Below are 27,746 nucleotides of genomic sequence, written 5' to 3'. Positions count from 1 at the left end.
CACAGTGTACAGTATCTTTGTTACAGGCTGCTCTCACGCCAAGGAATGCAAGAATACATATACAGAAATTAAAATGAACTGATACTGTTCAACTGTAATTATAATGAGTCTAGTAGAAATGACAGTCTCTGCAAGCTGAGATGTGAATGCTTAATTATAACCAGAACAATGAAATTATCATAATCTTTGGACTGCCAGGTCTCCCTAAATGTTTGTTAGTACAACTATACAGACGTTTTTCTTTGTTTTCTGTCCAGGGCTCATAATGAGTTTTAAAAAAATACACATATACTGTATATGTCCACCTGCACATGACACTGTGTGTATGTGTTTCAAAGGCCATTCATAGTAAGGGGGGTAACCATGAGCAGAAGGCAGAGTAGTAGAGGTGTAACAGAAGGCCGAGGAAGTCCAGCGATAAAGTGAGCGTGAGTCAGTAGAAAGTTGCTGACCCCAGGTGAGAATTACTGTTCAGTGTCCTGGGGGGATAAAGAGTGAAGGAATAAGGAGCACTGGTCCCAGTTATGTGGCAGAATGTGTGAGAGGAAGCGTATGATAGGAGTAGAGAAGTTCACTGATTGGTTGGTGCATCCAAAAGGGAGTCAGGGGTTGTGGGTGTTGGGCGTTGAATTGAGGTCACTCAGAATCCCGCTGGACCTCAGAGGCATCGGCTCGACAGATAGGACAGGTTCTGTTAGCCTGGAAGGAACGGAAAAAATAAAGAGACGGCGGTTAAACGGATAAAAAGTATACCTCAAACCCGATATATATATATACAACATGTTGGAGTGAAAACTGCTCCACAAAATGGTTTGCAGTCAGTATGAGACAGGAGTTGATGGTTCAAATACATCTTTTGAATAAACTGTGTCCACTTATTGTCCCTGTTAGCGAGCTAGCTTACTGTCTGCTAACTGTCAGGTAGCTAACTTGTTGGCTCAGAGAGCCATTTTCTCCCTTCAATTATTGAATGAAACTTAATACCAGGGGTCATAGAGTGCTCCAGGGATGACGTATTTTTGTAGGCCAACCAGGAAGTTGGCATCGCCCTGGATTCCCATGACAAAAAAAGCCGATGGGATTTTTTTCATTGGGTTTTGGATTATTGCAGAAAATAAGCTCTGTGGCAAACAAAAGTTTATGATACTTAGATGTTTTGTTCAGCAAGATAATCTCCACAAATGAACACCACTTCTATGATTTTTGAAGTGTGAATGCAATCGCCAGAAGTAAAAAGCTAACGTTAGGCTATAAACAAACTACACCACGGTCGCATGAGTATATACAACAAGGCCGTAAAGGCGGACACGTCTAGTACAACATTTAGTTTAGCCACTTGATAGCAACTTTTGAAGACACATAAAGGCTTCAAAATCTACGATTGGGGTATTTAATGATGAATTTTATGTCGTATTAGAAAAAGTTAAAGTCTCTTAAGCTTGTGTTAACCACAGACCTTATTTCAGGCATCTAACTAAATAAGCCATTCAAAAAAAACATTGACTTCCAGACGAGGGAACCGGAAGTGCTAAAATGCTAACTCATTTCTGGGTTTTAAGACTCATTCCTGTAGCTCTCTATCACGGCCCAGTACTGAGAGAATAGAAACAAGCTCAGGGAGCTATTGTGACAGACTAGTGTAGCGGCAGCATGTTCCAGCTGGCTATCGGGTTAGCCGTTTGCTCATCATCTACAGCAGTTCGCCAGCTAGTCCTGTGAGCAGTCACCACATTACCAAGCTTCCAGCACCAAATATTTTGCTTAAGACACGTGGATGAATTTCGTTATGCCACGTTCTGGTGGCGCAGTGGAAAACAGTTGATACATTAGCAGTAGCTGAGTGTCTTTACTCACCTTAAGCCACTTGTCTACACACTTGGCGTGGAACTCGTGATTACAGGGCAAGACCCTCAGGAGCTGGCGAGACTCAAAGTCACACATGCACACCACACACCTGGAAGACAAAGCAAGGTTGGTGCTATTTAAAAACAGCGAGATCATACCGCCTCAAACCTACAGCCGCCCACGCCAAAAGTTCAACACAACACGCCGATTGTTAAACGCAGAAAGGTACTCACAGTGTTTGCTCAGATTGATGGTTGTTGGAGTTGAACCGGTATGACGGAAGCTGTTCTATATCAGCCTTAGTCAAACCACGGGGCTTGGCCTCCCCGAGGCGTTCTGCAAGGTTCAACAGGGCCTGAATGTTTCACACAGAAATGCAAAGTTTAGATGACAAAGTTCACAATGGAAACAGTATTAGAAGCAGTTAGAAAACGGATTCTCTCTAATCAAAGAGTAGGAGAATAAATGGCTGTATTAATGAACTGGATTTCCAGGGAGTGAGTATATATGTGTTGGGGTTGACAAAAACATGTATCATGTTTTAACATTATTATTGATTGAAAATTGTGGCAGCAGTTTGTCCTACCTCGTAGTTCTCCACCTCTCCGTCGTCCACATCCAGCTCTAGATTGATAGTAGGCGCCACATTTGGGGGCACGGGAAGCATAGACCTGTATGTGGTTGAAGACAAGGTACACAAAATTTAATAGTCAGCATTAGTCTCTGAGACATTCTCAAATCTACTGCAAAGTCACCTGTGTAGTTCCAACATAAACTTGAGGAAGTTTGAAACACTTACAGGAAGTAAGGCAGGAAGCTGGGGTGGTACGGTGATGGCGGCACAGCCTGTGGAGAACGGTAACGCCGGCTTGTGAATCGGCGAGGCATAAAGTGTGGATAGGGCTGTGAAAGATGGGGCAAATCAATTTAGTTCACAAAGTGTGAATGCTTAATTTTATCAAAACCATATATTATAAACCAAACAAAAGATATCGTGGTAATGAATGGTCTCACCACTGTAAAGAGCTCCTGCGACAGGGGGTCGTGGTGCGAGAGGAACTGGAGTGGTGTGGAGGGCGGTAGGGTGGAGGGAGGCTGGTGGTGATGGTGGTGGTGGTGATGGTGGGCGTAGCTGAAGCCTCCACCTACTGAAAGCTGCTCTCCCAGAAGCTCAACCTCATTTTCGATCCTCTGTAAGGGCTGAGGATAAACACGCCACGTTAACGATCAAATGGATAATGGATAACTGCAACTTCACACAACATTAATGGCTTCCTTCATGCATACCAAAGTCCTTGTGTTGCCGTGTTTTTAGCACAGAATGATGCGAGTTCATATAGATAAATGCCAGATAAACTATAAAATCATTCACGTACCGATCGTGGCTGTTGCGCCTGGAAAGGCAGGAACTGTCCGGGTGTGGGGAGGTGGGGCGGGTGGTGAGAGAGGTGGGGTGGATGAGGAAGCAGGAACTGAGGGTCGCTGGACAGCAGCGAGGGAAAGGCATAGGGCACCGGCAAATGTTGCATCGAACAAGCCTGTAGCATCTGGAAAGAGTGGTGAATAAGAAGAGAAAGAGAAGAAAAAGAGAAAAGTTTCAAATGCATGTTTTTTAACAGTTGTGATTGTAATGTGACAAGTGTTGCCACAAGGTGGCAGCCACGACCTGGAAGATTAACAAGTCCCTTTAAACAGGGAAATGTTCTGCAGCTCTCTCATACTTTTTTCCCACTTTGCTTTTTCTTTGGTTGAGCCGTAAGAGAGACTGTACAGCACAAAGTGTGCTTGCTTATTAACAAACAAACCCACACACTCCTACAAAACTGCACACTGCTGTGTTCTTCTCACCGGGTGGTAGTGTTGTCCAGTGCTGAAGACCACACTGCAGGCGGGGAGTTGTTGTTGGGAGGAACAGGTAGGGGGAAGGTGCTGGCCGCTACACAGAGGTGCTGCGAGACTATGCGGAGGGACCGGGGTTACTGTGTAGGAGACCGGTACACTGGCCTGCTGCAGCTGGGGAGAAAACACACAGTTAATATGCAGTGTGTGTCACACATACACACACACACACAAACACACACACACCCATGCGATGTCTCCTAGCGATCTCATATTGAAAGTATTCGCAGACTAACCTGTTCATGTAAGTCCATCACCATGGCTCCTTGCTGCTGTTGCGTAGCGTGATGCTGTTGCTGATGATGATGGTGAAGGTGATGATGGTGGGCAGCCGGGTGCAGTAGTCGTGGCGACAAGGTAGGAGGGTGGAAAGCTCGGGGCTCTTCCAAAGCTGCCCCGCCGCCTCCGGCTGCGAGAGGCTGACCGTAGGCGCTGGGTGTGTGTGTTGGGTATGTCTGGTGTGTGGGAGGGTGGGGGTTGTGGTGGTAGTTTTCATCCTGGTGATCCGATGGCGACAGGCGAGGCGCGGGGCCTTGGGTGGAGGGGTAGTGATGGGGAGGGAGGTGACGGGTGGGCCTGGAGAGACGGCCGCGCTGACGCCTTGCTGGCGGGCTGGAAGTGGGAAGAGAGGGGCAGTTTTACATTTTGGAAGCTCAGTTAACTTAAGCTGAGCATACACTGTACGGATTTAGAATTGTTGAGTAACTCCTACTCCCGCTGTACAAGTAAATCATTTGCGATGTAAAGCCAAATCTCACAAATTATGCGCTCACACTGTACCCGTAAAATAATAAAAAATAATAAAACAGGGCCCGTCGGTCGCTGCGGGCCGTTCTGGCTGTTGACAGTTGTCAATAAAGATTTGTTTGAAAGCTCTGAGGCAGGTAACGTTTGTTTGCTATTAGAGGTCTGTACGGGTCACAATGCTTACAAGGCAGAAACTTGCTGCCTTCGTGATCTATGCCATCCTGCCTGCTGAAACGTCTAAAAAAAAAAAAAAGGGGGGGGCGCCGGCGTATATGGACTTGCAGGTGGCTAGAAAGACGTGTGTGGCAGCTAGTATGGCTTGTCCATTTTGCAGAGAGAATTGTAGGGAAGCTAGCTACATTTCACTATATCTATTGTAGCCCATATTGTTATCTTGATAGCTACACTCTGATTACTGTAAAAAGAATAGAAATTGACTGATGTTGGGGGATTTGGCTCGTTGCTCTACTTCAACTGTGCCAGAACCTGTGGCCGACCAAAATTTCTGACGTGTCAGAAATTCATCTGACTGTTCAACGGCCGGTCTGGAAGATTTAATCTGTCCACCTGTACACCGCACGGCAAACAACGCCTAACGAAACGGAAATTCAGTCCGACTCTAAAATGAGTCGTGCGGCTCAAGATTCGGGCCAGAAACGGGCTAAAATCGCACAGTGTATGCACCGCTTTACAGAGGAACTAAGTCGCAGGTTGCAGTTGCAGGAAATTGACTTACCTGCGTCTGTGCCGAGCAGGGGTGAGGCATCTCTCCTGGTGGTAGTGCGTGTGGGGGTGAGGCGGTCTCCGACTTGGGGGTCCTGACTCCCAGGGGCGGATTGGGGGAGATGGGGTGGATGGCGGAGGGGCGGATGAGGTTAGCTGTTCCAAGACAGTATGACTGGACAGCCTCTGGCGCTTTGGACTGGGGCTTTCCTCACTCTACAGGGGCAGGGGTGGAAAATGGAGGAGGGGAAAAAAGGGGAAAGAGAAGGAGAGTGTGAGAGAGGATGAGTGTTGTGGTTAGTGACCCATAGCACTCGTATCAAATCAATTTCACCATGCTAAGCAGTCCTACAATCCATACTACTGCATAGACACTAAGTTCCTTTGTGACTCATGGCATTTCCTGTATGGTCCTCAGTATGTGTGTGTGTGGGCTTATATGCATTTGTGTGCATGTGTGAAAGAGAGCATATTACACCACCAGCGCTCCAAGGCCCTGAGGGTACAAAGTCACTTCCTCTTGGCGCGAGGAAATGCAAACGCAAGACAAGCACTCACAGGCCCATGTGCGAGTCATACGTACGCACCCTCAACTCGGAGAGCTCAACAAATACTTTCTTTTGAAAAAGCCAGTGATACACACAAAAGCCGTGACATAGCTGAACATGCAGTCATCCAGATTTAGACTGACTAAGGAGTTATCATATATCCTCTGTTTCAATCCTATCAACTCATCTGTGAGTCACTTCACTTACAGTCAGGCAGTGACTCTCACACTTGGCACTTGGTGAGGCAAGAACACACACGCGTATGTGTCAGATCTTAGTCACCCTCCCAAACGCAGACCTTAGCTGTGCTCTGAAGGACACACCGCTTCTTTAAGAGACACCACACACACACACACATTTCTTCATAGTTACCATCACTTTTCCCCCCCTCTACTCACTCGATCCCTGCTTCCACCGCCCCTCTTCGTGGGAGAGACACGTTGTTAAAGTGTGATAAAAAATGACTCAGCGGCTGTGACTTTCAACACACACACACACATAAGAGACACACACATACACAGCTCAGCAACCTTGAGAGCAGTGTGATAGCTAACAGGAAACAGCTGGAGAGCAGGCTGCAGAAACACACACACACAGTTATGGAAACGCCTGCAGACATGCGCAAATTCACATTCACACATGGGCAGCTGCCACTGTTTGAGTTCTACAGCCTATAAAGAACAATACCTTCTGAAGCTCTTTAGAAGCAGACGCTGCTGTTCTAACAAACCTGAACAAAATGTATTTTGTCTGCGGGGCCAGAAAACACACTGTACACTAATGGCTCTATCGCTCACGAGCACTGGATGTGACCCGAGCTTGCACCAGCTTATGGGAAACACAAACAATAACGATGACTTCATTTAGGGTTGACCGGAGAGGACTACATGATAGGAGAGGGCTGGAGAGAAGGACGGACAATGGAAGAAAAAGAGAAGAAGAGATAGAACGAGTGAGTAAGGCAGATGAAAGAGAGAAGAAGCCTCAGGACACACCAGACCCTAAATGATAAAACATATTTGGGTCGTAGCGAGGGGTCACACACCACAATTTCGAGTTTGTCCGTCTGTGTCTACTTGTGTTTTAATAAGCCGTGTTAATTACCATGCCTGAGCATTTGTGTCCAAGACGACTGGTGCATCAGAGAGCCTGTCCCAACCCTTTCAAAGCTATATCATGTCTATTCTAAACGCATCCTTACCTGCCCTTTCCATAATTCATAAAGCATTTCTCAGTATATACAGTTCTCTCATTCTTTCTGGAATTAAAAGTCCTTTGACTGCCAGCTTTTGAATTGTGCGGTGGCAATAGAGGTGCTACAGGAATGAGTTCTAAAACCCGTGAAATGAGTTAGCATTTATTGGATGGGTTTTTAGTTAGATGCCTGAAATAAGGTTTGTGGTTAACACAAGCTGAAGAGATTTTAACATTTTGTTCTACGATAATGCATCAATACATACGCCAGTCGGGAATTTTGAAGCCTTTAAAAAACAGTTGCTAAATGAGACTACTAAACGTCATCACGCCGACTTTACAGCCTCGTTGTGTATACTCGCGTTCATGTGACCGGGGTGTAGTTTGTTTATAGCCTAACATTAGCTTTTTTACTTCTGGAAATTGCATTCACACTTCAAAAATCACGAAAGTGGAGTTCATTTGTGGGAAAATCCCATTGGCTTTTTGTCGAGGGAACCCGGGGCGATGCCAACTTCCTGGTTGGCCTACAAAAATATGTCATCCCTGCATAACTCTATTAGGTCCCCTTACGTTTCAGAAGACCTTTACACATAAAGACACATTTAAATAATTCAACATATTCCTTTTGGGTAAATGAAACAAAAATGTGGTCAACTTCATTATGAAGTAAAGCTATGATCAAAAGTGACATGGACGACACACTGTATCTATGCCCATTTCTACAGAGGCTCGAGGGTACCAGTGATCCACCCCCCCACCTCCAAACCGCTCTGCTCTGCTCAACAACAACCCCCCTCTCTTCCCACCGACACCCCACAACCTCTGTACCAGCGTAGCCCCGACACCAACACCCTAGGGACATCTACTGTGCCCATTTTCATATCTAAGCCAGCCTCCTCCACCCCGAGCCTGACATCTCCCCTCCTCGACAACCTCCTCCCTTCCCCCCCTTTCCTTCCATCAGATAAGCTGAACCCCTCTTCCTCTCGCTCCCTCCCCCTTTTTCCTCCGTCTGTCTGTCCTGTCCGAGACCCCGGCCTAAAAATCTGAGGGGACAAGACAAGAAGTTCTTAGACAGGACACACACACACACACACACACACACACACAGAGAGAAAACACACACACCCTCTGTCTTAACACATGCAGACTATTGCCCATTAGTATGAAAGTTTGATGGGCCTGTCTACCCGCGTTAGTGGGAGGGGAGCGGTGTCAGACAAAGGAGTGTGTGTGTGTGTGTGTGTGTGTGTGTGTGTGTGCGTGTGTGTGTGTGTGTCCTCAAGCAATATGCCTCAACGTGGCCTTATGTTCTAATAGAGTGCTTGTTGTGAACATACACACACACACACACACACACACACACACACACACACACACACACACACACACACACACACACACACACACACACACACACGTCTGGTCCAAACATGTTTCCACTAAAGCCAGAAAAATAGAGAAAAACAAAACATGCTGACTCTCAGAGGTTCAACACACACAGACAGACGCACACGGTGACTCGCGGCGAGGCCCAGAAACATTGTGATCACACACATTCTGCAGCGTTCACAGTGTGGAGACCACACACACACCTACACACCCTCCTCCGTTCCTTCCACTGTGTCCACATTCAGCATGTGCACACACACACACACACACACACACACCAGGCTGGGCAGATATCCTGAAGCACGAGTACAGACACACCCTACCACGTTCTAGTTCACTATGTCCACATTTGGGATGAGCGTGCATCCACTCACGCACGCACGCACGCACGCGCGCGCACACACACACACACACAGTAACTGTGGCCAGCAGCTGTTGTGGCTTCGCTGTCAATGCTGAGAACCAAAATAAAGAGAGGCCCACAGAGTGCATGCAAATACTCACCTAAGAAACACAACTGAGCCCAGGTTTCTCTTTCCCAGCATCCGTGCCCCAGAAAATGTGAATGTGCACACTGAGCAAATACGGTCATTTGCTTTTACAGATTCATTAATATTTGCAGACATGCTTCCACTAACGCTCAAACACTTCTCCCTCCCCCACTTATTTTCTTTCCATCAACAAGATTTCAAAGCCCATTTTGTTTCCTCTGCCACTGTTCCTCCCTTCCTCCCCCCCTCCCTCCTTCCCCTCCTTCCCCTCCTTCCCCTTCCCTCACTCCAACCAAGTCCCACAGCTGGAGGTGAAATCATTAGCAATACCCCCTCCCTGTTTTCGGCCTCCCCTCCCTCCCTTCCCTCTCTCCCCTCCGAGCTTTCTGCAACACCTTCCTCAGCATCCTGCCTCCCCTCTTCCCCTTCTTCGCCGGTTTTTGCTTCAGCTTCTTGCTTTTTAGAACGCAGGCCTTCACTTGTGACGATGACTATCATTAACTGAAGTACACTCGGGGTTTTGAATTATGCTTATATGAACTAGTATGTTTTTATAATACTGCCATCACTGACATGGCAACATTGCTGAAATTATCATTGTTAAAAATATGCAGTATTTATTTATTTATTTATTTTGATTTTATTTTTCCCTTTATGAATTTAAGTTTATAGGTTCTAATAAAGAATAAGCAACACCCTAAATGGAAAAGAAAAACTATATGATTAGTGTAGACATTGTAGATGGGAGGGATGAATGGATGTATCATCCAGTAATCAGCTGATAGACGGTTTCCACAACGCATGGTCAGCTCCTACAATGTCATTTCACTCAAATGAAAGAAAAAGAAAAACGAGTGGAGCAATGTGAGCACAACTGCCCATAAGGAACAACAACAAGCATACTTTACATGGGGGGCATACTTGCCATAGGCTTATGCCGCAGCGGGCTCTCTAAACTTGTATAATGTGTATAATAATGTATACTGTATAAACAACAGACTTCAGCATTTGTGAAACGTAAAGCAGAGTTGAGATTTGCAAACTGTGCTGTTTGAGTTTCTCAAGGAGGTACTGCTGTCAAAAACATTTGCACAACAAGCATGATTTAACAGCGTGAGAGAACGACATACTGAACAACATCAACTGTTCCTTGTAGGGCCGGGCAACATGACGATACATATCGACAAAATGATATAAAAATCTCTACCGTATACATTTTTCTATATCGTTTCTATCATGATATAGGCTAGGCTTATATTTATTTCTTTTTCACTTAAAACGTATGTTCATTTTGCACACACAAGTTCTTAAAATGAGAAAATACTCCGTGCTTTTCATTTGTCAAGTATATAATTCACAGAGGAGTACACAAAAATAGGCTTTACCATCTGGTTATTTCTATTTATTTATTGACTTACCAGAAAACATGCTATATTGTAATACACATCATTATCAAGATATGAAATTAACTATATCTTGATAAAAGATTTTGGCCGTATCGCTCAGCCCTAGTTTCTCGGAGCTAAAGCTTCAACCAAGATAGCTCAAGTTCCACTGAAAAATACATAATTGTTAAGTTTTTCATTTAGTTACTTCAGCCCATATTCCCTTTCAATTGTTGGGTTTATTTTAAAAATAGATGAATGGGAATATGTTTCGTAAAAATAATAAATTTCCCTTTTACTTTATTACTGCAAAGATGTCCAAGAAAAAGTATTTGAAATGACAACATTTTAAATAGTTGAACATAATCTGTGGATCTGATTGTAACGTCTTTATAACTCAGTAGGAAGCAGAACTGACATGCAATGTTTCATACTGATGCATCTGTAGTAAACACATGTACTTCTGAAGTACTTTTTATTTGACAAAATGTTATTAAAAAATATATTTTTTGACCATGGACATTCCACATCACAGTAGCCCCTTTCAGATTGCCTGTTCTAGGCGGGACTTTTGCGGCGTTATTCCGACTAGCTGTTCTGTATAAAAGGTACGGAGGCGGAATGGGGGGACAGAGTTGTTCCTCATTGGCGCAGCATGAACTTAATCTTAAAAACACCCATATATTTAGAATGTTGTATCATGTAACACAAGTATGTTAAAGGTGTGTGGCTTACCTTATCACTCTCCTCTCCATATGCATGATCTGGGTGGCAGTGGTAGGACCCGCCAGAGGCTCCTGCACAGAGAAGGGAAAAGCAGAATTTAACACAAGGTCACACAGTGAGACAACGTAGGCCTACGATCTGTAAAGCCTGGTGTTTATTATGCACACTTCACATTCATATAAAATGTTATTCTTGCTCAGGGATCCTACATAACTGTAACACATCTAATTTTCATATATTAATTCCTGTGGAAGATTTTGTTTGGGATGTTAAATACATCAAAATATCAAATATTTACCAGAAATTCCAAAATACATTAAGGCATTCAGTGTTTATGAAGCCTTGTAAATTCAACAATATTCCCCAAATGATGCTGAAATTGGAAATTGCAGAAAATATGGGATTTTCATACATTCACAACCACTGATATTATTGCCAACGATTAGTCAACAATGTAATGACATTCAATTCATTCAGGTCTTTTATGCGATTTTAATCCAACCAATGTGTATCTGGCATAAAAACACAGACCTTTTTCAGCTAAATCTATAATTTTATTTAATTTCTTTCTCTTTATTATTATTATTGTTGTTATTATCATTATTATTATTTTATTTTTATTATTATTTTTATTTTATTTTGTGTAACAAAGACCAACATGGGGTGGGAGGGGGGGTCCTCTTTCTATGTTTTTATTTCATGTCACGAACACTCAGTTATGTTTTGCATTTGATATGACTTTTGTCAGGTCTGGGGTGAAAAAAAACAATAAAAAAGATTTGGGAAAAAAACAAAAAACAAAACACAGACCTTGAGTTGGTGTGAGCGGCCAAATCATAAAATCACTTTTCTACACTTTCCTATATTTACAGAGGAGTATCCTTACTCTCAACGAAGTCTTGTCCTGCTCCGTGTGAGTCTGAATGACTTTGACTTGCATGAGCTCATGTAATAATGTGTATTATTGCAAAACAAAAATACAAAACATGTTGATAATACCTTTTGTTGAAACTGATAGCATCGTTATACCCAGGCATTGTGGGTAAACTCCTGTTTATCTCCGTACAGTACTACGTTTAATCCCTTTGTTGTTATTATTCTCGTTCATCTTGGATTTTATACACAGCAGCAAGAAAACAATGACAACATGTTTGTGAGACGGGGTGCTGACCGTGTGTACGGCACAACAGTGACTGAAGCACATATGGTGTACTCTCAGATCAGAGGCAGTAGATGTAGGTCCACACACACACACACACACACACAAAATAAACACAGTAATCCTGGATTAGAGAAGCTTTCTGATGATACCGCCGCTTGAATCACGGCTAAGACTTTTACTCTTTTGTTTTTCCACAATCCTTTCATCTTTTTATTGTCTTTTCTATTCATTCTGGCTTTTGTTTTTCCCTTTGTCATGGGCATGTCTTTAGCTGGGGACGTCCTCACCACAGATGGTGGCAGTGGTATACACACCAAGGGTAAGCACTCCCAAGGGCACTCCAGACAAGGCTACCTTTACGATACGAGAGCTAAAGTAGAAAGGAATAGATGCAAAAAAAAGCCTTTTAAAAGAGCATTTTTTAACCTCTCTGCTGTTTGTTTGTGGGATTTTTTCCTGCTCACAGCCTCGCTCTTTGAAGAAAAGCTGTGATTGACAACAAAGAAGAGAAGGGGGGGAGAAAAAGAGAAAGAAGAGGCAGACAGAGTGAGGTTTTCACAACTGAATTCCTCAATCCTTAAAAAAAGCATTTCCTCTCCAATCCCTAGAGCAGGCAAAATAAATGGATTGAAAAGGTTGAGTTAAGTAAAGCTTACATTAGTGTAGTGAAAACCAGCTAAAAGGCTGTTTTCACCGAGATGATTTGGGACGGAGTGCTGGTGAAGCATTCATGGGACTTGCCGGCTGCGCAGCGCTCTTCTGTACGACACTCATTCACCGGCCACAATAGGCAAAAATCCAGCTCCCTCCCTCAATATGGTCTCACTTGCACATTGTCAGAGTCCGGTAAATTGAGTCAGAGACGAGTCATTCAGTAGGAGTCACTCCACAGAGCACAACACAGAAGCTACAGAACAGGTTTAAAATGTTTCGATGACATCATGTCCACTGTTGGATGAACAGACTGCACACAGCACGGTACACGCAGTTTAGTTTCTACACTTAGGACCTCGAGGAAAGTTGAATGGCAGGAGCGCAGTGTGAATTTCAATGTGTGTGGACACGGTGATTTCTTCTCCTGCATCTAGGAAATTTGAGAAAATGCTAATATGGGCAATTTCATGAATATTATAAACTTTAAAATATGGTAATACTTTAAACACACACACCCAAACTCTCTCTCTCTCGTCAAGGTAGATATTGGAGAATTCTGCACACATATAAAAAGACACACTGTAGCTCGAGTCAATGTCAATGTTGCAAATGATGGTGGGAAATAGTGAAAATAATCATAGAAAAGAGGATGGTTGGGGGAGAGAATTCAATAAAACACTCATTTTAATTTCAATTTGAAAGATTACCAAAAGGTAAACCGGCGAGAAAAAGCACATCCAAAACGAACATGTATTACATTAAACCATCATACTCCCTACAAACATGTTCGTTATGGACAGCTTTCATTTACAGTAACTATTTGAAGATGACTAACCTTCATTGTACCATTACTTTGGACTATTTATACTTTAAGAAAAACATGTTCACATCTAGTGAAATTAATGGGATTTGCAAAGTGAAATTGTATCACTTCCCAAAGCATGGTGGAGAAGAAAACAAGCCTAGAAGAAGGTGCAAAATGTAAAGTTGGAATGAGATGGTGTCCGTCATAGAAAGAGGTGTGATTGTGAGCAGGACATTTTTATGCTGTATTAACCAGACAATGTGAAATGTTTCAGTACTGAAAACAAGAGTACTACTTTACAAGTCTCACAAAAATAGCACACCACCGTCTCGCCTTTGAAAGTTTAATCTGGCACTGAAGTGTCAAAGTTGCGGGTCGTATAAAGGTGGAGCATGAAACAAATATTAATTAAAGGGTAGGGCTATTATTTTTAGTGGTGTTCCTTATGTATTCAAATCCCAACATTGATATTTTGGTCAAAGTATATATATGTGTTAGTGTCAAAATGCTATTTTCCCAAGCCCTTCTTAAAACTTTTTCCCAAGTGACCTGACGTAGGTTTCTGCATGATGCCGCTGCTACAAGTACAGTATATACAGCCTTATAGTCAGTATCTTAACGTTACATGCAGTAACTTAGATAGCGGTTGGCACGCTCCCTGTTCGGATGTACTGCTGCGTGGACGCGACGTTAATTCAGATCCAAAAATCACACAATAACACAAACAAACTAACCGATCGATGCAGCGGTAGACCAGTGACTCCCGTGTTCCTCGAGGTAAAATTACTGTTTTTGTGAATGGAGTCTGGTCTGGTTTAAAAGGCCGCTATATAACGGCTTCAGTCCTCCATCAGAAAGGACTGTCTGATGGCGAGGTAAAGCGGCGAAAATATTCAAATTATTTGTACACTTAAACTGATATTGACTTTTTTTTAGGTACAAATATATGTTTTTCTGCTGCTTCGACTGCTTTCTTGTCGTCAAACAGCTTTCTGACAGGGAACTGAAGTCGTTATAATGCGGACTTCAAGACCAGACCAGACTTTTTCACAAAAAAGTAATTTTGCCTCGCTGAACGCGGGAGTATACATACAACCCCAATTCAAAAAATACTAACTAACCTTGTCAGTTATTTCCAAACTTAGCACAGCTAACTTTTACTCAGCTAGTGCTAGCGTTCACATTATTCATAACCTTATTGATTTGCTTACCTACGTCACTGCTTTTAGTTATCGGCTGAGTGGGAACACAGATGGACCCGCCCTTTAATATCAAAATGAGGTAATCAACAATCAATAAGCCTAAGTGACAGTGTTAAAAAATGAACCATGTTTGCAGACCTCATAAAACCATTCCTATTTTCACACCCAACCACACCCTCACAGTGGCTGCAGAAAATTGCCTTAGACTTTGGATGTTTGTCTCGGAAAGTTAAAAAAACTAAATTATGGACGTACAAGTCCATGATACCCGGTGTTCCGACTAAAGCATGGAGCAGCCTGTGTAAGAAAAGAGGATGTCTTGGAAAGAGGGTGAAAGACAAGGACGGCACAACAGTGACGGGAGGTGAGGATGAAGAGGGGGTGTGAAGGAGAGAAACGACCGGGGGAAGAGAATGTAGGGGACAAGAAGAAGGCAAAGTGGCAGTACAGAAGAAGAGGACAAAGATGGAAACACACATGAAAGGGTGAGAGCACTGAGGAAGAAAGGGAGATGGGAAAAGATAAAGAGTGGAGGGAAAAAACAGAAGGAAGACGACTGGAAGGGGAGAGGGAGAGAGAGGGAGAGAGAGGGAGAGAGAGAGAGAGAGAGAGAGAGAGAGCAGGGTGGGGGTTGTGGCTTCCCCTCTTGACTGCTATTGATTTTCTGTAAGCCTCAGAGTGCATCAGCTATTTCTATCCATTTCCTCCACCTCTCCCTCCTTTTCTCATCCCCCCTCCCCTCCTGCACTCAGCTCAGACACCCTCCTCGCACATCCTCCTCCTCCTCACACTCTCCATCACTTCATCACCATCCCTCCCTGCCACCGATCTATTTCCCTATCTGCCGGCCTATCTCTCTCTCCCATATATTCCTGCTGCCTTATCTCACAGCATCCACGTTTCCTTGCTTTCCCTATCGCACCATCTCTGCCCATGATCTCCATCGCCCTCTCTGTTGCAGTCTTTCTCTATTAAACTTCCAATCTCATGTCAAAACACGGGGGAAAGTGGGCGAATAGAAAGGGCGGTTGAATAGATAAGATGATGGATAAGTGACGGGCTTACTTAACAAATCACCAAATGAAACAGTAACAAATGGGAAAACGGACAGAAACTGCTTGCTGTCGACTGCTGATGAACTTGTAACGATTTACATACAGAAAGACAATTTCAGCCAGGCATATGTGTAACACACACATATAATGCACCTCTCGCATCACCCCGCCTCCTGAACACATGTCACAGCACACTTCACACCCTAGCGCAAAGCAGACTCGAGTAACAAGCTGGCACACAGGCTTAAAATAGGCGGGCATGTAACGTCTGCCCAGCTATTACCTGCCTAACACTGCTTCACACAGGCCTGATGGCAAAGCGTCTGTGCATGTGTGTGCGTATAGAAAATGGGACTGATTCTACCTCTCTCCCACTTCATTGTCCTCCTCAATCTATTTATTGTTCTCTCCTTCCTCATTATCTTTCTCATTATCTTCCTCTCTGTTCTGTTACTGCTGCAGTCCTTGAGGTTGCTCTTCCATCCCGCACTTCTTCTCAAGTCTGAAAACTGCTTATGCATCCCAGAGAGCATGCGCAGGTGTTTGCACTCGACATACTCGATCGTGAAGTTATTGTGTATTAGGCAGCAGTATTGCTTTGGCCAAAATGAGAATGCACTGGAAACATAGAGACACAGACGCAAAACCTGTTTTCAACCCTAGAAAGTACAGAAAATACAATAAATGACGAAGTAAATGCAATGCTGTTGCATATCCTTCCTTGACCAACCAATCACAGCTGGCTTGATTCACACAGCAGTTCAAGTACACATGATGTGCAGTTGAAATTTTGAAGGTGAGTATTTCGTTCACTAGCCTATGTGAGGTATGGCTACCCCAAAACCTTTTCTGTGCATCCCTTGACAAGAATCAATTCATATCATTTTTTCTGAGGCTTGTTTTGATGTTGTGGTTTAACCCTTCTACACACCCCAAACACACCTGAGCTTGGAATTTCATATTATGTGAGCATCCTATATAACCTTAGAGACTGAGCGCAACGCATCATAATCTGAAAACTAAGCCCACCGGTATGGAGGACGGAAGCTGCCAAAATCAAACATAAATGAAAAAATAAATAAATGACTTGATAAATGAATAAATGTATGTCATTAAATGTAGCAAAAATAGTATTAAAAATAGATGTAGCCATTAATTAATTGATAAAATGTGACCTAAGTTGATATTTCTTTTTGAATTTGCTTCTTTATTTATTTATCTTTGTATCAATTACCTTATTTATTTACTTTTCTGTTTAATTTGTATCTATTTATGTATGTAATTTTATTAATTTTTAAATTAATTAATGAATTCATGTATTTATTTATTTTTTTTGCATTTATTTTTAAATGCATGTACTGTATTTAAGCATTTATTTATTTATTCATGATTATCCCTTTTGCATTTCACCCCTTATTTATTCCTCCAAACTTATTTATTTCTCTAGCAAGCTACTGTAGTTAGCTAAAGCACTTGCAAACATAATACTGCCAAGATTTATCCACAGTCCACTGTAACACAAGTTGCCTACTGTCAAAATGCTTTAGCTTAACTTACAGAAATATAGTTAGCCTAAAACTGACATTTGGACAAAATGCTTGCTGCACACGTCGGAATTATGAGTGTCTGGATCTCACAGTTTTCCCATTCTTCCTGCTGATGCTTCACTTTTGTCTTCTTAAAGGCTCGGTTTTCCTGTTCGGCGGCTTATAAAAATTTTGTTCTGGGTTCTTTACCCTGTTGGTAGAGCATCCCACCACGCAACAGCTTTTAGGCATCGGTCTATTGTTTACTAGCAGACGAAAGTGACAAGGAGGCAACTTCACGCAATACAAAGTCAACAGAAGGTGATGAATTGTTTTCCCCTCCGGTGTGGGCGGGAATTAAAGGGGAACACCACCTAAATGAGTGAATTCCAATATGCTATTTCCAAGGCCTAGGAAAGTTCAGTTAATATTTGTGAACATGAGCTACTCTCTCTCAAAGCCAGAAACCAGAGAAGTAAGTCTCAGACTTGTGATGTCATCAAGTATAAAGTCTGGAGCTGCTCCATAGACAATGAATGTGAGACTGATTTTATGGACCCACAGAATGCTTGTTTTCTTTTTTATACCAAATGACCTTTATTTTATTGTTGTGTTCTCAGTTGAGAAACAGAAAATGTTCCCATAAATTCAGAACATTCCCCTGGCTGCTCTCAGTGTCATCTATAACATCTCTCCCAATTCATTGTCTATGGGGCGGCTCCACACTTTATACCCTATGACATCACAAATTTGAGTTTTAGCCCTCTAGTTTTTGGATTTGGGAGAGAGTTGTTCATGTTTGCTAATAATTTTTGGACTGTCTTAGACAATAGGAATAACATGCATGAATTTTGAAAATAGCCGTAGTTCCCCTTTAATGGCGCTTTGTCTCTAGGACCATGTCTTTCAAAATAAGAGTCACTACTATCAGAGTCCCCTTACATTCAAAACATATATTTGGCTTATTGTTAATTCACTTGGATGATTGACCTTTACTGTACAAAATGGTGCAAGCATGTATACACTATAGACGATCATTTTCACATTCATTTGCTGGAGGGCAAAGCTTCTCTGTGCTCACCTTAGATCTGAGGTTGAGACGTGTACGTACAAGGATGATTTTTTTGACATTACAACTAGTATTAGATCAAGTATGCAGCATACTCAAGTGTGATGTGGGAAACTGAGACTTTTACTGCTCTGAGAATGGACTTTCAGGGGATCTTTAATATATTCCTCTTATTTTGCGACTCCTAAAATGAACCTATTACATCTTTTCATCTTGTTGTTACATGTTTTGGTCACAAAACTGAGAGTTGCTAATCCTAACACTGGCTTACAATGTAGGCGCACAAAACACTGATGCATCAAAAAATGAATCCTTTGCAAATGTTTTAGTTTAGAAAATAACTTTTTAAAGTAGCTTCTAACAGGTTATCCAGACCCTCGGTGCTCGATACAAACTAGCTGCTCAAGGACAATACCTTTCTGACTGCATTGTGATTCCCACACAGTTTCGCTGCCAATAACAGCTCCATAGTGTATCGTCTACCTCGATTAGAGTATTACTACTGGTTGATATTTCAGTGAAATTAATTCTCTACTTTACACATTGCAATCTACCTTTGCACTTCACTTCTTCTTAATGCAGGAAACGAAAAACATTTGTACGGTGACGTCATTCTGTATGTATGAAGGATACGTTTCTGACACTCCTGTTCCTGTTCCCAGCCCACCCAGGCAGCAGCTAAACAAGGCGTGTGCACATACGCACACACACTCTCAGTAAAGGTACATGAACATACAGCTTCACAATCCTTCTGTCCTCCCTCCCCTCCATATTCCCCAATGAAAGACAGAAGCCAGCTGAGAGGGAGCGTTAGAGGAGAGAAAGTAATGGACAGGAAGGCAGAGACGGATGACAGTCTTAATTCTCTTCTTCCCTCGTAAATCTCAACACTATCACCACAAACTGAGCCATCAACTCGTTTAAACTGCATTCTGAGGAGCTGAATGGCGATAACTTGTAAGAAATGTACCGGTTCTGTGTCTTTGGGGCAACCAATGCACGATTTATAGCCCCAGTATCAATGAGCGTACACCTATGAAAACCGGCAATGTTTTGAGTTGAAATTCAAATATCATTTAGTCTGTATTTGAGATCAATCTCACCTTAATAATACCATAACAAAGATGCACAAACACAGTGGCTTTTGTACAACAGGTACATATGTGGACTGTGTGAAAAGGTTTGTCCAAATCAATGAATCTAAAAACAACAAAAGACTGATATTGTCAGTATGTCAGTAACAGTCCTTGATTTGCCAAAATACAACAAAAAAAGCATGTTGTTTTTTACAGTTATAAGTCTACGAAGCGAGCAAAACAAACGTATTTACTATCTCAATCAACATCTACACAGACTTGCAGTGGGGTATTGAGTCCATGCACATGAGCAGTGCCAACTCACTTTGCATAACCGTTACAACAGAGACAGAAAGAGGACAACAAGAGGTGGAAATAGGGAAGGACACAGACGGGGGGTTATGTTGAAATGATGAGAAAAAGCTGCAGAAGCGAACAAACTGTTGAGACACAGAATTGTTACAATAGTAACTGGAGGTTAAAGTGCAAGAAATGGTAGAATAGTTGTTAGAATCTGTGGCTGGTGAGAACTGAATCATCTTTAAGTTGGATTTAAACTTGTTGAAAGGAATTCACATCGCGGCAGTCCCGCCATAGATAACTACAGCATAGGTTTTGACATAATAATATGAAATTTACAGTCCAGTTAGTGAGAGACTGTGAGAGAGAGAGCTACAAAACAACACATATCTAGCTGCCAAAAGACATCGGAACTACATCCAGTGGACATTGAAACCATGGATTTGCACCCACAACCAAGCCACATCCTCTGGACAATCCCACTTATATCAACAGGGACAGGAGGCTAAGGCTAAATCAACACTAACACGCCGATCTCCATCCCGACGAGCATTTTAGGGCCGTTTCAGAATTAATTAACTAAAACGGGGTCAGCAGCGTTTTTAAACGTCTCCGTTTTAGGGGCTCCAAAATGCCGGAGTATTGTGGACACTAGGCATAAACGTAGCAAAACTTATGCGTTTTAAAATGAAAACATACTAGTGTGGATGTAGCCTAACAAGCAAACAGCAGGAGTAAACAACCTCCCCCCTCCCTCCCTTCTCCATAACCATCTCAACATTCAATTATGTATGCATTTCTCACACATACTTTTACCTACACTCACAAACTTACAGCCTCTATAGTTTTGGATCCAACCCCACCCTCTACCGTGCCTCCATGTGCTCCAGGCCAATCATTTTCATCTTTCCAGTCACAGTATCCATGCCTCCTCCCAAGTTGCACACTTAACTGCGGTCCGTGAAGCATGCTTCCTCTCTGCGCTTGGCTTACAATAATACTTGTGACGTCCTGGGTCTTCTCAACAGTCAGCCCTTTTCCATGAAACTCGTTCACATCCTCCTTTTTCTGTGACTCCTGTGCTTCAGTTTTATCATCCCTCCCTTTCCTTCCTCATCCTCTCTCTGCACCTGACCTTCCCAAATGTCATGCACTGCACTTCCTCCCAACATCAGCTCCAATAACTGCCTAACCCAACCTGCAACTTCTTTTAATTCTCCTCTTCTCCCTCTCTTTTCCAGTTCAGTTTTTGCACTGACTAGCCTCTCCCTATATTGACCGTCTCTCTCCCACTCCCTCTTAGAAGTACATCTTTTTTTTCAAACCAGATCAGACCCTATCCATTGGGTGTAAAGCCAATTTGAGGTCACTGTCCTCTACCCCCAGGATCTTCTCTTGCTGACCAAAGTGACTGCTCTCTTGTTTATTTGGAGTGACGGAGTAGCAGGGAACCCCTGCTACTTGGTCGATCCAAGTGAAAGAGTTTCTCTTCAAACCGGAGGGGGTTGCCTGGGCGACAAGACAAAGGAAAGTTAAAAAAAAAAAGCGAGAGAGTGCATGTTTCCACTCCTGTTCCAGACAGAAGGATGGAGAGGATAGGAGTGGAGTGGAGGGGTAAAGGTAGAGTGGCAGGAGTGTCTGCCCCTCTGCTGCTTTGGGCAATCCATTAAAACGATCCCTCCATTAGACAAATGGGAGGGAGGAGGCCAGAGAAAATGGACCGGAGGGGTACAGAAAGGGTTGACTGATCCAAAGGGGAGGGGAGAAAGGAAAGTGGCTAAGAGAGAACAGGCTGTGACAGGGGTGGGTAAGAATCAGGATAAGATATCAGCTGCTACAGAGGATGTTTTTATCCACTTGGACCAATTTGGCAGCACCTTTAAGCATTTGGTGGGAACTTAAGCTTAAGTACTACATTTTCTGTGCTTCTCTTTTGCACCTTGAGTCTAAATTTTGCAGACGTGAGCTCGCGGGAGTCTTTTTTACCTCGTTAGACATGTTAACTTCCTAAAATGTTAAGTTGTGTGAAAGGTACATGAGGAAGAATGTCAAAAAAAGACGATAAAAAAATGTGAGCACTACAAACTGTATAAAACAAGCATGAAAGAACAAGGCACAAAGGGTGCAGAAGATTTAGAATGGACTACCAGAGAGAGTGGGAGGGATTGAAGAGTACAGGATATCATTAGCTTTCATGCCCGACGCAGGTGACTAGCACAGGAAGAATGGACTAAGTATCTCTCCTCCTCTCTCACTCTCTCCTCTCCCACCAAGCAGGACCCATTCTGGAGATGGAAAGAGGGTCTAATAAAAGGTGTGTAGTGTCGGTCCGGCTAGCCAGCTGCTTCACTTGTGTAAGCGAATATTCAACTATAAATTAGCCCCGAGGCTTAGCACTCAAAATAAAACAAATCCTGTCTGTTTTTTTATTTCAAAATAAAGCAACTGCTTTACTTTTGAAGTGCTTCACAGCCACTAAATGAAGCATAACCCTTTTACCACTTTCGCTACCATGAGACTTTATTATTTGTGCTACTTACACAGAGCACCAATTAGGGATGCACCGGCCGATTCTGATTCAAATAGCTGGATCGGATATCTGTGACAATGGGGCTGATCCATTCAATTCAATTCTATGTTTACATACTACATACATTATATACTGTAATTTTAATTCCTGTTTAAGTTTTGACTAATTTGTTGCTGCATTAAAAAGGTTTACACATAAAAAATGTTTTTTACCAAGTTGCTAGTGTATGATTTATTAATTTAATAATAAAGAACAATTAAATACATTTATATCTATATATTTATTTGTTATATTTTGTTTTACAAAGTTAGGAAAGCGATGTTTAAGTCAGGCACAATGTTGCCTTACACATAAAAGAATGATCCCAGTCACTTCCACACAGTGAGGCATACAGCTTATGAATAAACACAGGTATCGGATCGGTACCCAAAGCCCAGGTATCGCTATCATGACTGAAAAAGTCGGATCGGTGCATCCCTAAATGTATACACACACACACACACACACTTACTTATATTCTTTCCATGTTACTGTTCTTTTGTGTGCTGTGCGTTTCAGGTCTAATTGAAATTAATCCAGATAATGAGTGAGTGCCTATAGAATATCCTCCCCCTCTAGATCGAAGTCCATTTGGATAGAAATACAATACAGTCATTCTATCCATTGATTTGTGCTATCCTACATGTCATAGCCAAGCTACTATGACAAAGTGCGGGTCGTAGGTCACAGCAGACCGATAAACTCTGCCGATGACTAGTTCACCGTCTGTGGTCTGTCTTTTTAGTCATTTTTTTCTAATCCTAAATCTCAGTTCTTCCTGGTCTCTCCACAAACATACAAAACAATAAACTTGATTTCCTTAAAGCCTATACAAAGCTAGAAATATAACTCACAAATTGCTAGACACCCTATAGGCTGGCAGTCCAGGAGGGGCCTTTGTTTGTTTATGTATGTTCAGCTGTTTTTTCTTACTCTCACTCTCCCAGACAGGTAATTCCAGTCCCAACACACAGTTGCTCAGTCTCTCGTGTACACACACGCAGGCACGTTTTGTGTCAGTAAAGATACAGACATAAGAAGCAGTAACAGTGGAATTCAGACTGGTAGAATATGTCCATTACATTACATTCATTTCACTGTGTAGTTGAATTGTGTGCCCAAAAGAAAAACAAACACCCGTAGTGACTAAGCTACATCGTGAGTTGCTCAATGAGAGGAATGACTGGGTTCTTAGTCTGCGCATGTTAAGTTATCCCAACATGCAAAATCAGTATGAGTAGTCCGTCTGCTCAGGACAGAGCAAAACATTCACTGGGAGGATAAGCAACTATAAGAAAGTCCTCTTAAACCCCTCTTTTAAATTTAGCCCTTACATTTTGATAGTCAATAATTCAAATTTATGCTACAAAAACTGTCTCATGATTTGCAGATAGGGAGATGCTTTTCAATTTGTTTCATTAAGAAGTTAAAAAAATATTCCCCAAAGCCCCGCAGGAGACAACTATACCGACCACGCATTTTCCTAACCTGAGAGGCCTGTTAGCTGTGCTGAAATAAAAGCTTTCCCATAGCCCTGCTGAATGTGAAACTCTAGCTGTGCTGTTTCTATGTTGTGTGGTTCACTGCACTGCACTCGCTGTGAGTGCCCTCACATGTATTCTACACCCAGCGCCAGTCCATGCATACTCTCGCTAAGTTTTGCTTGGCAGTGAAGCACAGATATCAAAGTATGACTTACCCAGATAGTTACTAGTGGAGAACCCCCTATCTGAAACAGAATATTCCCATCCAGCTCTATGGCAACGGTGTGTCTGTTCAGCCCAGTCGCACAGCAGTTTGTGAGATGGTTACAAAATTGAATGTATTGATTTGTGTACATAGAGACGAATTTAATTTTTTTTTCGTGATGGTCAGTATGAAATCAATTCAACAAAAAGAGACCTCTGTGTGTGTCCCCTGTGAAACCAGAAGTCAAAGTTGATTTATTTGTCACTTAACTTCCGAAATTAAGTTACAGCACTTCCGGAGTTATTTGAACCCAAACCACGATCTTTTCCTAAACCTAACTAAGTAGTTTTGCTGCCTATGCCGAACCAAGTTAATCTATTCCTAAACCTAACTAAGTGGTTTTCTTTTGAAAAGACTGGAGTGGTAACTGACACGTGCGTCACGTGTTGCTGGACATTCATAGGAAAAAGCACAAAAATATGTTGTTGAAAGTTGTGGTGAGCATTGCGGGCGAAAAAAAGGGAAATTCGTGTCTACGTAAACGAATCAAATAGATACATTTCGTGACTACGTCACAAACTGCCATGAGACTGGGTTGGTCTGTTAAAATAGAGACCATGGCCATCCTCTTTCACATAACATGACACATCCTACTTTATCATTTAGCTGATTCTCTTGTCCAAAGTACTACATCAGGTGAAGATTTACAGTACTGTACTATGATTTTTAGTATGTGAATGTGAAAACAAACCTGCATCTTTTAAGAGCTATACAAAAATCATACATAAAATGAACACAAGTGTCACTACAGTATATATGAGGAGTGCCCGTTTTCATGATTATCCAGCCATAATTTTGTACCTATGCCTAGTTTAGACAAAGATTGGCCTATTCACACTGTAAGCCCTGTTACCTAGCTACATCAATATTTGTGTAGTTGACTAAAAAGGTAGACATGTCACAGTGTCTTAAGAAACACAGTCTGGGTAACTAACTACGCACAGCAGTTCAATCCGCTTGAGGCTCCCCCAGTCCACACCACAGGCTGCTGTTGTTCATTTACCTACTGTATGTGCACCACATCCACACTGCAGCTCTGTGGCAAAGCACATAAAACACCCCGTCTAATTAGAATACAACAAATGTGTTCACACATGCACAGACACTTTTGTCATGCCAAACCCAGGACAGCCCCCCTCCTCCTCCTTCTCTCAATTTGCCTTAAACACCTCGACTTCTGTGGCGTCAACTTGGTGCTTATGTATAAAGATAAAAGTGGAATAAAACGTTGCGATTCATCTATAGCTCTGTTGTGTCGAGGGTACATTGTACCCACATACACAGTGACAATGACAAAGTGGGGACATTATTTACCTGCCGCCGGGATGCGGTGCGCTCCGGGAACCGAAGACAGCCTCTGAATGCCGGGAGAGGCGTTACTTCCTGGGGCTCGCTGCTGCTGGCTCTCCGGGTGGCTGCTGTGAGCTCCAAGTGGTGCGCAACCGGCACCGAGCTGCTGTGGATGTAGTTGCTGCTGCTGGTGGTGCTGATGGTGCTGATGCTGGTGGTGGAGCTGGTGGTGGTGATGGTTAGATCCCATGACTCCTCCGCTGCTGGTAATCCCATTGCCGTTCCCACCACCGTACTGTTGGTAATATCCAGACCGAGAACGCGATCGAGTCCTTGGGGGCTCCATGGCCATTTGGTGGTGGAGGTGGTGGTGGTGTGGGTGGTGGAGTGGATGGAAGAGAAAAGAGGAGGACGCGGCTGGAGACTGCGGCGGAGAGCCGGTAGTGGATCCGGGCTGTAGAAAGCCCCTAGCGCCGCTCTGGCTCTGGTAACTATAGCCCCCGAGTCCTCCTGGTCCTCCTAGTCCTCTGGCCCCCTCCGCGGCCCCGTACTCTGTTCGCTCCGCCGACTCCGCCGCCGCCCCCGCTGCTGCTGCCTCGTCGAATAAATCAGCCCCTTTAGGGACCGGCTCCGGGGTGGAGGGCAGCCGGGGGCAGACTCTGGGCTCCTGGGTTGTTGGCTGTCCAGTGGCTGCGATTGGCATTTCCTTTCGGGGGATTTCCTCCTCTGTTTCTCTGTTTCTTTTCCTTCTCGTTTCCTCTCACAGAAGAAGCGTTTTAGTCTGTTTAGAAACACAAAGTTGGAGAGTTAAACGGTTAAACGGTTAAACGGTTAAACGGTTGATACTGTTCAAACAAACACTTCATATTAACCGCCACTGCTTTATTTATTTAGACAACCATGTGTGTGTCTCTAACTACTTCCCTCAAGTTTCCCCCAAACTGGTTTAACAACGTCGTCTCATCGACATATATCACGGTCATCCCGGTGTCTTTAACTGAACACAACTAGTGGCCCAAGTGTCGGTAATTTAACCCCACAAATATGAAGCTTCCCTCAAGTTAGTGTAACCTTACTAAACTGGTTCAACAACTAACGTCTAACTGCGTCGTCTCGTCGACATATATCACGGTCATTCCGGTGTCTTTAACTAAACACAACTGTGGTAATTTAACTACAAAAATATAAAGCTACTTCCACAATATAGTACCGTCAAATATCACAATTCACCAGCGACGTTTTAGTTCACAACAAACCGCCGAGCAGCAGCAGCGGTAGTCCGGCACGGCCATGGCTCCGCTAGCTCACAGGAGGCTAACACTGTGAGCTAACGTTAGTGCGCATAGCAGACATACTGTGGTAAAAACACATTATTACACTTATTAAGAACCGCACAACAACCGGGTTATCATACCTGCTAGCTTTATCACAGCCGTGTCAATGATATAACTGAGTTTAAGGCGACTTTGTCCACTTTAAACAAGCATTTAAAGTTATTTCAGCTAGTCTGCGTAACGTCGTTGACTAGCAACCCCTCCTCCACCACCAGCAGCGACCAACACAGAGAATAAAAGCCCGTCGCTAGCACACCCACGTCCTCCAATCCCTTTAAATAAGCTTGGTTAATAGTCCACAAAACAATAAGGCTTTAAAATACAACTTATTCGAGGTGATTTCATTGAGTTAGAGTGATGTTTTCCTCAAGTGGAAACAGCAAAGCGCACAGAGAGAGATCAAAAAGTGCTCAACCTTAAGATTACAAAGAAAAGGACCAGGGCTCAAATTAACACGATCTAAAGCCTGTGAGTCCACCGCTGAAACCCGGTCTAATCACCCTGCTTTTGAGTAGTTTAACTTACCTTCAGTGTGCTCTCCTCGACTGCTCTCCTGCCTCGGATCTGTGGGTAATATGGAGAGCCCAGCGTGTGTGTGAGTGAGTGTGTGCGCTCAGTGTTCGCCTGGTGTCAGCGTGAAATGTGACAGACCGTCAAGTCGGATTTCACCAGACGCGCCCAGTCGATACCAGAAAACAAGAACGCGTTTGTAGTTGCTTTGAGATTTATACGCCCTCTCCCACATGTTCACCGGGAACAAAAGAGCTTATATAGGAACTATATCTAAAAAGTGTTAAATAAGGGTTTGTTTTCACTCACTTTTACTTTAGAACCATGAGTTTAACCGGTGATATGATATTGGTTGAGGATCGGTAATCGATTATGTCTCCTGGTAAATCAGAAGCTGCGGATAGCAGAGAGAGGCAGGCTAAAAGGGGCTTTAAATTATTTATTTACAAATACCAAAGCCATACTCATTGCAGCTGTTTTCTTCTGGAGCCC

The 27,746-nt window shown here is 43.0% G+C and overlaps 1 protein-coding gene and 1 long non-coding RNA gene across 5 annotated transcripts; one reads left to right on the top strand and one right to left on the bottom strand.

Annotated features, from left to right (window-relative positions):
• rnf38 (ring finger protein 38) lies at positions 1-27,418 on the bottom strand. 4 transcript variants are annotated; one of them, XR_005206377.1, is made up of 14 exons: positions 27,270-27,418; positions 25,435-26,193; positions 10,963-11,024; positions 5,228-5,430; positions 3,981-4,356; positions 3,694-3,858; positions 3,222-3,392; positions 2,860-3,045; positions 2,645-2,748; positions 2,432-2,516; positions 2,079-2,200; positions 1,855-1,954; positions 580-699; positions 1-479 (listed from the first exon to the last, which is right to left on the bottom strand). XR_005206377.1 is itself a non-coding variant. In XM_037765624.1 (14 exons), exons 2-14 carry the CDS (start codon positions 26,111-26,113, stop codon positions 637-639), a joined length of 2,184 nt encoding a protein of 727 aa, XP_037621552.1. In that variant the 5' UTR covers positions 26,114-26,193; positions 27,270-27,418; the 3' UTR covers positions 1-636. The 4 variants fall into 4 exon arrangements, 3 of the variants coding, with proteins under 3 accessions (XP_037621552.1, XP_037621550.1, XP_037621551.1); XM_037765624.1 differs by having other exon boundaries at positions 1-699; positions 25,435-25,630; positions 25,763-26,193; XM_037765622.1 differs by having other exon boundaries at positions 1-699.
• On the top strand, positions 8,328-9,297 carry LOC119485868. Its single transcript, XR_005206392.1, has 2 exons — positions 8,328-8,379; positions 8,781-9,297. It is a non-coding gene; the product is annotated as an uncharacterized LOC119485868 (long non-coding RNA).
• Positions 27,419-27,746: the final 328 nt, after the last annotated feature.

The sequence above is a fragment of the Sebastes umbrosus genome, chromosome 3, assembly GCF_015220745.1.
Source record: "Sebastes umbrosus isolate fSebUmb1 chromosome 3, fSebUmb1.pri, whole genome shotgun sequence".
Lineage (NCBI taxonomy): Eukaryota > Metazoa > Chordata > Actinopteri > Perciformes > Sebastidae > Sebastes > Sebastes umbrosus.
Note: the sequence above shows the minus strand (reverse complement) of the source record. Positions and strands in the feature narration are given on the sequence as shown.